This window comes from Pseudorca crassidens, chromosome 11, assembly GCF_039906515.1.
Source record: "Pseudorca crassidens isolate mPseCra1 chromosome 11, mPseCra1.hap1, whole genome shotgun sequence".
NCBI lineage: Eukaryota > Metazoa > Chordata > Mammalia > Artiodactyla > Delphinidae > Pseudorca > Pseudorca crassidens.
Window position 1 is genome coordinate 45,086,297 of NC_090306.1, and position 12,946 is coordinate 45,099,242.

The following is a 12,946-nucleotide window of genomic DNA, read 5'->3' on the forward strand; positions in this document are numbered from 1 at the left end:
GGGGGAGATTGGGAGACTAGAGGGTGACAGCTAGAGGTGTGGGGGTTCTTTGGGGGGTAATGAAAATATTCTCAAATTGTGGTGACGGATGTATGACTCTGAATTGTATTAATAGCTATTGTATTGTACACTTTAAATAGCTGAATTGTGAGGTTTGTGAATTCCATCTCAAGAACGCTTTTTTAAAGAGAAAAGCCGTGTGTAGCAGGGGATAGAGAGAAAGAGACAGGGAGCTGATGACGGGCCACCGCAGGTGGGAGGGCTGCGGAGGGGGGCAGTACCTCCGTGTTGCTTGTTTCCCTTTAGGCACTATAGGCAGCTGCTGCCTCTCTTCCAGGCCTTCGAGGACATCTACATTGAGCAGAGAAAGACCATTCGTACCATCCTGGAGTACGCTGACAAGGTCTTCACCTATATCTTCATCCTGGAGATGTTGCTCAAGTGGATAGCCTATGGCTTCGTCAAGTTCTTCACCAATGCCTGGTGCTGGCTGGACTTCCTCATCGTGGCTGTACGTGTCCTGCTTTCTACCTCCCACCCATGCCAACAGGAAAGCAAAAACAGGGACTGTCCTTCCTCTAATGGCTGGAGTTGCCTGGGGCCCAGGGTGTAGGACAAGATGTAGATAGAGCACCACAGCTCCTTTTGGAGCACTCAGATCGTAACTTTGGAAGGGGACTCTGAAGTCCTGCGTTTGCTCCAGGGACTAACTCAGCAGCTCTTTACTCTGGTGGTTTGGCTTAGAAGTTTCAGAGGTTAGGATTGGGCAGAATCATTGGTGTCAGAGCCTTGTTATTATTAGGCTGGGAACAGGAGGATTGTGTCCCCAAGCCAGTGTGATGTCCTCCTCCTGCCACCAGGAGAGGGCTTAGAGGACGAGGTGGGTGCTGCTGGGACGGAGGTGGTGGTGGGATCTAAGTACACTCTCCTGCCGACCGTCCCCGGCGACACTCCCATCCCCCTCAAGTCTTCATACTAGACTCATCTGAACAAGTCAGACTGTCAGGGCGAGGAGGAGTCACCCCGAAACAAAGCCCCCCCTCTTCCCACATGTCGCATTTCCACAGAGGTGATCAAACTCTTAAGAAATCCTTTTTCCTCCAGGTTTTGAGAGCATCTCCACAGCTCAGCGGCCTTCGCCTGCCATGTTCTTTTTCAGGGTGGAAGCTGCGTCACCTGACACCATTTCTCACCCCACCACGACTTGTTCCTTATTGGGCTTTCTAACCATGATGAGTGATTCTTATTCTGTCTAATCACTAAAGCTTTTTTTCTTTCAGCCAAATCGGCATTTGAATGGGAGTGAATGGGGATTTCAGGAGCAGGGCCCAGGGAAACTTCACTTCCTTCTGAGGGCTGAGAAGCGCCAAGAAAGTGGAGTGATTGGCGGCCGGGTTGATACATGTAGAATATGGGTTTCATTGGCTATATGGTGAACTACGTGTAGAGTGCCTCCGGGATCTAGCATAGAGCAGCAGGGAAGTAACAGGCACCTGGCGTTCTGCTCTGTTAATGCACTCCTTTCCCAACACAGCATCTGCAACTTCCATGGTTTAATGACTCCTTCCAAGAGCTGTCACTGTGCTCCTATCTACAGTCCCCATTTCAAAAAGCAAGCCTTCGGGAAGATCCCTAAATGAAGTGAGGGGGTCACTGTCTGCCGTCCGAGTGAACCGGAGAGGTATCGCCCCAGAGTTGCCAGCAAGAGAGCCTCCTAGCCAGAGGTTTCAGCAACCTTGGATGGAAGGGACTCTACCTCCCACAGATGGAAAGCTTGAGTTCTAGGAGCTAAGGAATGGGCTTGGGATAAGGCCCAGAGTACTAAAGTGACACTGGGCCAACTTGCTTTCTACAGAACAGGGGAAGTGCTCTGGAGTCTTCATTTCACTGTAACTCCTCAGGACCACTTAGAATCAGGTGGGACACCCGTGGGCATCCTAGAAGCCCCTCATCTTCTGGACCTTCCAAGAACTCGGATAGATACATCCACTACCACACTTCCAACAGCCCTAGGAAAGCTGTGATTCAGAAACAGATCTTCCCTACCATGACCTGCCTCCTGTTCACCCTGACCTCTACTACTCTATTCCTCTTCTCTCTGGGGTGCGCAACCCCAGAATTTGTGAGTATCAATCAGGTATCCCACATTCCTCTGGTACCCAAATAAGCTGCTAGAAGCATTAACGATTCTGCATGTCACCATTTATTTATTTAGCAAATATCTTTAGTACTTTTTATACTAGGTGGCAGGGAAACAAAAAACATGAGAAAGGCATGTAGCCAACTGACAATAACCCTTAAATCCCCCTAGCTTTGGGGAGTTGCTGGATTCTTACATTGCCATGAGACCTGACACTGGCTCCTGAGAATACCTCTGGACCAGTGACTAGTAGACAGACATAAATGAAACACCATTCTCCGTGTGGAATTGTCCCAGAAGCCATAGGGAGTCACGGGACAGGCAGGCAGAGTCCCAGCCCCTGGGAAGCTCACACTGGCTTGCAGGGCCACTCTGACCTGATTCCAGGCTGTGGAAATCCCGCATCCCAGGAACAGGGCTTTCCCAGGACCTTCCTTCTGTTTTCTCTGGGACAGAGCAGTGCATCTATTCTTCATGTCTCATGTCTACGGAGCATCCGCAACACAAAGCCTCCTGCCAGGTATCGTGGGGGGATACAGAGAGCAGAAGACGAGGTCACTTCTCTCAAAGGACTGAAAAGATGGGACACGTACACAAATAACCAGTGTGAAGCAGAGTGTGCTGGGGGCGGGGGGAGCCCCAGTCCATGCCGTGGCTGCACTGTTGGCCACTTTTGAGTTGTGGGCGGAGAATAAGGCTTAGACTGACACCTGGACATGGGGAACTGTCAGTTTTTGCTGTCCTTTTGGACAAAGTGTCTAGTGCCTTTGGCATTTTAGAACATCCAGCAGGTGTAAATTTTAGGTCCTCATTTTGGAGCGTCTCTGAGACTCTCTTCCTCCCATTTCATCCACCGGTGGCTTGATATCTGAATCTGTTATTCATCACCATGTTTGTTTCCCTAATGGATTTTCATTCTTCCTTGTTGCCCTTTACAGCTGCTCAGAGCACTCTTTAGGATCATGGGGATGATCTAGACAGCTTCCAAGGTTAGCTCGCTGTGTTTGTAAGCCAGGCGAATTCCCAAACAGAGACACCATTTTCTTTTGCCCAGGTCCCTGGCTGCACTGGAGATCTTGTCCTGGAAAAGAATTTTGTCATCTTTTCCCAGGGAAATTTACCACATCAGATCCGGAGATTAGCCAGCATATCGGTTCCAGGGATGGGAACTTGCGGAGACCATTCACCTCATCCTGAATTCAGACTACTGAAACCATTCTCCATTTAAAAATGTTCACATCATTTTGAAAAAGCCACCCAGTGTCTCTCCCTTTTTTTCAGTGCCTGAAGCCACAGATACCCTGGATTTTGACTTGCCCTCAACTCCTTTTTTTTTTTCTTTCAGGTTTGATTCTTTCCTTAATTCTAAACAATGTTCTGATTATGTCCAGTGAGAGTTTAACATGGAGACTCGGCAGATTATAAAATTGCCCCTAACTGTTTAGGAATAACCCAGATAGGATGCTTGCTGGTCCTGTCTTGGGTGATCTTGGCCAGGTTGATGAGTTGAGCGGCAGACTCTCTCTCAGCACCATTTAGAGCCAGACTCTGAATTGGCCTCTGTACCTCCTCCACCCTTCCCCCCACTTTAGGCAGGCCTATTTATTATCAGACAAATTACGCACCGCCCCCCGCCCCGAGAAGAGCTTGGGTTGTCTTGTCTTGTGTGAAACTTAGTTTTTTGCAGTCTTTACCTGGCATAGTTTCACAGGATGAAGTTGACTCAGGTATTTTGAACTCATGTATTTGGTTGAGGTAACTTACCTTCAGATGTACCTATAGATTCTTTGGGGTTAAGAGTTGGCTGCACTTGGCAATAGTAGGCAAAAGACACCTCCATGGAGAGTCTTCCTGTTAATGATGGATGGAGGGAAGATGGTTGGTTGGTACTACTGTGTTCTAGATAAGGATTTGGAGGCGCTTGTTTTGAACAGAAATTGACCTCTGAGCCATCTACCCTTCAAAGAGCATGAGTGGCCTAATAGGGCAGCATTTCATTCCAGATTTGCTTCAGATACAGCCCAGGACTGTAGAGGAGAGACCTGCACTAATGGGTTACGAGGACAGGCATAGTTGAAGGTTCACAACCCTTTGAAAAACTGAAACCTTTGAGCCTGCTCATCCGTGACCCTCACCAGGGTCATTGATCTGCTACTTCTACCCCTGCTGCTTAATTATAAATATCGTCCTTTAAAGCAACTTTTTTTTTTTTTTTTTTTTTTTTTTTTACAGTTCAGAGATACAGAATCAAAGAAGTAAATCCCTCAGCTAGAGATAAAAAGCAGCAAATGAAACTAAGTTATGGATTGTTGCTTTAAAATGCCAGTTCAGGCCAAGCCGATCTGTAATCACCACTTCCCAGTAGAGGGAATTTAAGAACTGTTGATGGAAACATCTTAACCGATCCCAGAATTTGTGGTGCAATATAAAGGAAAGACTGCTCTAAGAAAGCCAGGAGCCCAAACATTCTAACTAAAGGTATTTCAGGTCTGGTGCCCCCTGAAGAGCTACATCTCTCTCTCCGGTTAGGCCCAGGCAGCCTTAGGTATAGTTAAGGGTCGGCGTGGTAACTGTTCTGAGACCTCTGGCAGAATAAGGTGAGTTTGCCAGTGGAAGAGCAGGAAAGAATTTGACCGTAACTCTAGGCCCAGAGACCAGACTGCTTCTCCCCAGCATGGCAACATATTCAACCCCAAATTGTTCAGACACCGTAATCCTCTATTGAGATTTTGTCATCCAGCCTTCCAGTGAGGGAGGTGACTTATCCATGGGAGAAAGAGCTCTGGCCTGGGAATCAGGCATCTGAGCCTTTAATCCTGGCTCCAGAACTGCCAGTGTGACACCGGGCAAATTCTTGTATATGGGTCTCAATTTTCCTCATCTATAAATAAAGAATTATTCCAAGAACCCTTCCAGCTGTTATTCTGATGATGAGAGTAATAGAAGATTGTCCTGGAAAGGACAGACCTGAGGCCAGTTCTTTTGGGGCTGTTCTGGAGAGAAAGAATGGGGATTATAAGGGAAAAATATGGATTCAGTTGTCCAGACCCACCCAAGCTCTCGTGGCCGTGAAGGAGTCATGGTTATAGTTAAAAGATGGAAGGATTGTTGCGGTTAAAAGTGAGAGAATCACTTAAGTGAGTTCCCATGGAGCCAAACCTCCATCAAGAAGTTTCTTCTTTTGGTCCTTTTCTTGTTGGGAACTGCAAAGTCAGCTGTGGTACTTACTGAATACGTTTCCTTGTTGATGTAGTAACGTATCCAATTCTCAAATGGTTTCTTGTCAACCAGGAGTAAGAGAGCTTGTCCCTGTTGGAAGTCCATGGTGAATGAGCTGAGGAGGGGGCAGCCTGTGTGGAGTGTGTGTATTTATCTGTATTCTTTTCCATAGGTACCATTAAATTTGTCTGGCTTAATTTAATGGGAACTTCGGGGACCTGCAGAGACTATAAAGGGCGAGGGTAAGGTTTTTGTCATCTGTTCAGGCTCCTCTCCTTCCAATGGAACTTCCTCATTCTCCCTCTCCCTCCAGCCTCTTCCCTTTGCCAACTCGTATGTCTGTTCTACTGCCCTCTCTCCGCGTTCTCTTCCCTTTGTGTTTTTTCTTCTGCCTCTCAACCACCTTTCCTTCCAGGTCGTTTGAGTCCAAGTTGAAGTAGGCAGCTGGTGTTACCCACTTCCTCTTCCTGGGGGGGGGCGGGGCCCAGTCTGTATAATCAGTGCTAGGGGCTTTATTCTAACACTCTGGAACCTCTGTTTTCTTTTTTTTTTTTTCTTTTGTTTCCTTTTTTTGTTTTTGTTTTTCTCTTCTGTTTCCGTGTAGGTCTCTTTAGTCAGCCTTATAGCTAATGCCCTGGGCTACTCGGAACTAGGTGCCATAAAGTCCCTTAGGACCCTAAGAGCTTTGAGACCCTTAAGAGCCTTATCACGATTTGAAGGGATGAGGGTAAGATACTAAGAGCAGCTGATCCTTCTGCATGCCAGTGGAAACCGTCTAAGCATGCTAGAACTGATCACGTGGTGGAAAGGTCATTCACACACGCACTCTGGATGCAGCTGCTGACTTGACCCTCCACTCTTTGTCCCCCGCACCTGCCCCAAGGGCAGTCGCGTTTAGCTGCCTCATCACATTAATACCGGCCCCACCCCCGACAACATGCCATCGCAGAACATGTTAACATTGGCTCTTCTCATCTGGCCTGGCTTATCTGTAGCACTTCGGGGCGGCTTTCTGGGCTGTTGATTTAATAGGGAGAATCACCAGGTGCAAAGAAGGGGAATTGTCACCCACAGACCCACTGAAAAGCAGAGGCCGCAGGCAGGGAGAGTGCAGGGTAGGGGCGTCAGCCAGGTGAGGACTGCGGCCTTGGAGTCACTGAGAAAGCGGCCGAGAAGGGGCTTGAAGACGGGATGGCAGGCCTGGAACTGGGGACGGAGCAGAATTTGGCATGGCCCTGGGAAAAGAAATGCTTTTCTTTCTGTTCTGATTCCTCTTATTGCACCTTGTTGTTCTCAGCCCAGTCCCGTAAGGACTGGCAGCCTCTGTCTGATAGCAAAGCTTTCCTCCTCACCCCCCACCCCTCTGCCCACGCTATATGGTCCCCTGTCCTAACACTGTCAAAATAACAACCGGGTACGATGCTAGGTGACTATCAGCTAGTTCTCCTGAAATTTCTCAACACCTGCTATTCCTTCTTTGGCGACAGCTCCACCCAAATCCAAACAGTGCAAGGTGCTGTCACCCTGCCAACTATAGAAATAAGGCTCCCTCTTTTGGTGCCTTTTTGCTCTCTTGGTTTAAAAAAATTGTGTGCACACGTGCGTGCGTGAGCGTGCGCACACACACACAGACAAGTCCGTAAAATCAAATGGACCACTGGCTTTTGGCGGTAATGGTTGTCCTGTGGTAATCAGAGAGGTCTGTTATACTTAACGAGACCAAGAAAACTCATTTTAATTCAGATGTTGAATACATGCAGGAGAGCAAACCAGAGGATACGTTTTTAAACGTGCAGATATCAGAATGTAGGAATAAAAATTAAACTGTTGTGGTAGTTCACGTGAAGCAAGACTGCTCAGAGAAACGAGGTACCAGGACAGTGCTGCTTCATTCAGTCCTCATCTGTGGGTTCCTGGCCACTGTTTCGTGAAGCCACCCACATCTGTACAGGAAGACGAAAATTTCACTGGGACTTGGGAATTTTATTATTCTAGTTTATCCAGACAAATGCTTTCTGCAAGAAATGTGCATTTCTCCTGTAGCACAGTCACAGTTTGGTTTACTAAATATAAGCTTTATGCAACCCACCTGAAACCATCTGCAGGAAGGTCAGTTCCACAGCAGCATAAATTTATTTTAATTTAAGAAACAAAACTTGGGATTCTAAGTCTTTCTCCCACAGGTAAGAGAGGTTTCAGAATGTGTGCAATCAGGTCATTGTTATGCTCGGGCTAAATGTAAGGGGAAAGTATGTTGCAGAGGGCTCAGTGTTTTAGGGGGCCGTGGTGTCACTGAAAACGGGATTTAAATGCTCTTCCCTCCTCTCCCACCTTCCCACTTTTTTTTTTTTTGGTCCGTACGTGGGCCTCTCACTGCCGCGGCCTCTCCCGTTGTGGAGCACAGGCTCCGGACGCGCAGGCTCAGCGGCCATGGCTCACGGGCCCAGCTGCTCCGCGGCACGTGGGATCTTCCCGGACCGGGGCACGAACCCGTGTTTCTTGCATCGGCAGGCGGACTCTCAACCACTGCGCCACCAGGGAAGCCCACCTTCCCACTTTTTTCAGAAAGCATTAGTTGAAATTTTTGAATAAGTCCTACTAGTTTTGTTATAAAGTTGATAATCCGTTTTGGTGACTGAAAGCTAAAGATAATAATTGCAAGATTGTACCTAAACTCAGTAGCCTGTGATCCTCCACATGCCCCAGGAGGGGTCCTGGAGCTCCTAAAAGGAGACTGGTAATACCCAAAGAAAGCCCAAAAGAAGATGCCCTACCGACTTTCTCCATCTGGGTGCCCGTTACTGCCAGTCCCAACCTGTGGCAGAGGCAGTCCTCCCTGACCAGCTGCCGCCAGTTGGCTCACGAGGAAATTACGTGTATTGTCTGAACACAGGAGTGCTTCTGGTGGCCACACCTCTTCCCTTTAGCTCCTCCTCCTTTCCTCACCTTTCCGGGACTCGCAATTTCCATTCCCTCAACACTTTTACTTGTCAACTTTCAAGTAGTTGAGCCCAGAGGTCTGGAATGGGTGACCAGAAGAGCAGACACTTTTATTTGAAAAGCATTAGTAAAGGTTTTCTCAAATGAGATAATAAGGGCAGGAACAAGTTTGAACCCAAAGCCGGGCTTTCAAACAGTAAACATTCAGTGAGGAAAACTATGGTAAAGGATGTCACCTCCTTTGGTTGGCTCCAGTCAGCGACAGCACGGCCACTTCTGGTTGGGCCGGAGGTGAAAACTCAGGACCCATTCCTTTCCTGCAGTTCCCCAGCCCTTCTGTGCAAGAATAACTGCAAGAAGGGAGGAGTGAATTTGCCCCAATAATAAACAGAATTAGGGACCTAGGTTTTACTTGAACGTTACTCTTCTGCAGGGTCGTGTTTTTCATTTCTTGGTTTGGGTCCTTGTGTGTGCCAACACTTGCATAATCTAAGAGATTATCCCCTTAGAAAATTTTAAACAAGACATCTTTATGAACTGAATACCATCAATGCAGATGGGCTCAACTGTCACTGTGCTGCTCTGGTGAGAGGTTCAGACCTTCGCTCGAGAGGGAACATAAGGCCCTAGCCTGTCCTGGGACACTGGCTTCAGTCTCTTCCTCAAACCAAAGACCAGAACACTGAAACACTCATGCTGTCGGCAAAGGAATGCTGAATGTAGTTCTTTGCTTTTCTCTCCTCCATAGTAATCTTCATTTAAGGATTTTGCTGTGCCGTTAAACTTTTGAGGGTACAGAATAGTAATGCTGTGAAACGTGCATGCATTTTTGTTGATTGTCAGTATATAGTTGTCCATTAAAGCCATGTTCCCTCTGCCAGATATTGAAAGCTATTTGACAGATTTTATAGTATTTAATGAGCAATAACGTTCTAGGCATTAGAGAGAAGACAAAAATGCTGAAAGAATTAGTACCCATTGGAATTTTTTCATCAAATGAGATTTCTATCAACTGCTAAATACAAACTTCCATTGCAAAAAGTAACTTCATAGGTTGCTAGCTTTGAGTGATATTTCTATACCTAACTTTTAACAATAATGAATTTCATAATTAAAGGTGACACAGAATAACGAGTTATTAGGGAGCAGAAGGGGAGATCCACTTTATTATGTAACTGTCCATGGAAACTTAAATTATCATTTATATATATGTCTATAGTGTAAGAGTTCAAAATAAGAAAGCATGGTTTCTTGCTCTTTGGTTGCTGAGAATATTAGCTAATGTTCACAACAAGGAAGAATTATTAGTAAAGTTCATCAGCTGTTTACTGTTTTATTCATGAAATGAAGCTAAGAAGTTTTTCTTTTGGTTATAATGAAAGTACATTTCATTATAAGTGAAAGTACATTTGCATCTCACAAGTACATTGGATTTTATAGGATTTTTATGTCATATGTATCAGAGAACGAGGCCCAGTAAATGCTTTTGTGTACTGATTCCTTTGAGCATATCTATGAGTTTAAAAGTGCAAAGAGATTTCTTAGTCAATTAGCTAATTATTCTTCCCTGCTGGAAATATTACCCCATATTTAACTGTAACACACAGACGCTATGTAGGACAGGTTAGACTAGGTGAAGGTAGTCAGAAGAATTCCTAGAGGAGGTATACTCTGAATTGATATAAAAAGCAAGATTTCTAGGCTTCAAATCTTTGGGGGCCAACTTCTGTATTGCACACTTGTGATGGTCTAATAGAAGGTCACGCTCTCGCACCTCAGCGCTGCTGCAAAGTGCTGTCACATAGACTTGAGCTTTTGAAACTTTACATAACCTACTCCCTTAACTTGTGAGAAACAAGTCATTCCATTTGTGGGTCATCTTCCTTTTGCCTATTCTTTTGCACATTTCATTGCCTTGAAGTACTCCCATCAAAGGGTAGGCAACTGTAGAAAGAGGAGATAAAATTCATATCTGATCACCTGACAAATTTGGTAACATAAATTAATAATATGAATATCATTCTCCACAGTAACGTTGGGGAGTTCCCAGATTTCAGGTGTTCTGGCTTTCCTTGCTCAAAGTAATGAACAATGGAAGTATAATTATTTTATACCAATGACAGAGCTATTACATCTAGAAGAGATTTCTTGGTCTAAGAATTAGGAAATAACTACCTCTCAATCTAAAGGCCTTCATACATGAATTGGAGAAACACAAAACTACTATTTTAATCTAAGGAGAGTGACTCCTTAGCAGAATATCGTTGCCTTTTCTATATGGGACAGAACAGACAGCTCTTCCCAGCCACGTGTTCCAATGAGTGACATTACAATCTAAGGCCAAAACAGAAGATAAGGAAAACCTGGTCCCAAGTCGCGCTCAAATTAGAGCCCAGAGCTGCCCCCTGGTGTTCCTTCTACAGCACGGCCCTTTTGGCCGTTTCCATGCTGTGCCGGTTGGCAGCGTGTCCTCTCTCTTCCCTGCACTGAAAAGCGATGGAGGAAGGTGGTGATGCTTGTCACCTCCTTCTAACAAAACATTAGAAGACTTTGTTTATATCCAGGGTCTTTATTTTAACTCCACTTATCCTCCTAGGATACTAGAAAAAGGAAGAAACATGCTTCCCATTTTAGGGTCACCTTTCTGGGCCTTAGCAGTCCTGCTTAAGACAACAGCCAGTGAGAATCAGGGAAGAAATGAACACCAGCTTTGTTTTCTGCCCCACCACCTGAAATGCTATTTTTGTAAAGCACTTTGAACTCTTCTAGTGAAAACTGCTGCCGCAGTGGAAGTGTTGTCTAGCTATTCTCATCTATAGTGTGAAGCAAAATCAAAGTTAAAAACACAGAAACTTTAATTCCTGAGGGAGCTCCTTTCCCTTGGCTTTTTTTCACTCCCAAGCTTACTGTAGTCAGTGATTTTTAACAATATGCCAGTTTGGGGGTTTCAAGACCAGTGATCTAACCCAAAATTCTCCCAAAAAACCCAAATTATTCCTTTTTCTAATAATACATTGTGAAGAGTTGAGTCGAACCCCAGATTGAGCAGAGACACACCAGCATATTAGCCAAGCAGAGGGCAACTCAGATCTAGAAGCATGCAAAGTCAGGAAAAAAAAAAAAAAAGCCTGAAGAAGAAGAATGAATCTTGCATGAAAAACACCACCATTCAGATTTTATTTTATACTGTTTGGTAGAGGGAATATAGCTTTTTTTTTTTTTTCTTGAGCCTGCAAAAAATGCATGCTCAGCTCTTGCCTGAAATAAGCTAACTGGCCTTGCACAGTCATAAAAGAGACTTTATGTACCGTTGAGCGATTCACTGCTAACCCCACAGGGGAGTTCTCTGTGATTTTGAACAACCTCACCTTGCTTTGCAGAGGGGGAATGTCTGTCGAAAGGCAACTAGTGAGCTTGAAATCACTCAGATTTTCCCATGGGGGGCATATTTTATGAGTTGATGAGAAGGGACACTAGACAATGAAATAAGTTTTTCGGTCCCAGGTTGATGCCTAGGAGAGAGACCTAGGTCAGCTTGGGCAGGGGAATTTGTGTTCAATGAAATATGTAATTTTTAGAATTCCTCAAAATATATTTCATAGATATACAAAATTTCGGTCCTGCGTATGGATCTGTTTGGTTACCCCAATTCCAAAGGGAACATAATGTTTCCATAGTCAGAACAAGCCACAAAGTGTCATTCCCCTCCTGGAAATCAAAAGAGTGTGCGTGCCTCTACTTCTTCCCGACACTCAGCAACCTCCCCCTTCCAACGCAGGTGGTGGTGAATGCCTTGGTGGGCGCCATCCCCTCCATCATGAATGTGCTGCTGGTGTGTCTCATCTTCTGGCTGATTTTCAGCATCATGGGCGTTAACCTGTTTGCCGGAAAGTACCACTACTGCTTTAATGAGTCTTCTGAAATCCGATTTGAAATTGAAGATGTCAACAATAAAACTGAGTGTGAAAAGCTCATGGAGGGGAACAATACAGAAATCAGATGGAAGAACGTGAAGATCAACTTTGACAACGTCGGGGCAGGATATCTGGCGCTTCTTCAAGTGGTAAGGATTGTTCTCCGTCCTATGAAATCCAGAAGGCTAGCAGAAATCTCATTTGGTTCCTTCTCAACCCTGCGTCCAGAATCGGGATCGCTGTTAATAGGTCAGGGGACAATGTCATTTCCCACACCAGTTCCAGGGAGACACCTTGCCTGAGTACTCTGACATCTCCAAAACCTCAGCGAAGGGAATCTGTCACTGTGCTCAGAAGCAGAGTTCTGCTTATCTACAAATAAGGATTCCTGCAGCATAATAAAGTTGCAGAGAGATCACCATCTCTCTCCATGACGGAGTATGTAGTTAAAGAGAAAGAAAAAATAGAGTAGGTAAGTGCATAGACCAAAAAAAAAAAAAAAAAAAAAAAAAATTGATGGAGCAGAACAATCCTACATAACAGCTACACTAGAGTTAACTACATATGACAATGTGACGGTGCTGTGATGCCGCTACTCATGTCAGCTCAACCCCAGAGAAAGGTCTCAAGTTAACGTATCACAGTAAACAATGAAGCATTCCATCGTGTCTAGTTTTCTCTTCCTCTTTGCTTGATTTTTTGGAGAGTCTGACAAGACGGTAGAGTACAATGA

General features: G+C 45.3%; 1 protein-coding gene across 9 annotated transcripts in view; it reads left to right on the plus strand.

Moving 5' to 3' along the window:
• The window catches only part of SCN8A (sodium voltage-gated channel alpha subunit 8), a 177,812-nt gene that overhangs the window by 148,704 nt on the left and 16,162 nt on the right, over window positions 1-12,946 (plus strand). For all 9 annotated transcript variants that reach the window (XM_067696586.1, XM_067696584.1, XM_067696587.1 and 6 more), the window contains exons 20-22: window positions 338-511; window positions 5,964-6,086; window positions 12,078-12,362. In XM_067696586.1, the coding sequence (XP_067552687.1) occupies window positions 338-511; window positions 5,964-6,086; window positions 12,078-12,362 (582 nt within the window). The remainder of the gene's footprint in view (window positions 1-337; window positions 512-5,963; window positions 6,087-12,077; window positions 12,363-12,946) is intronic.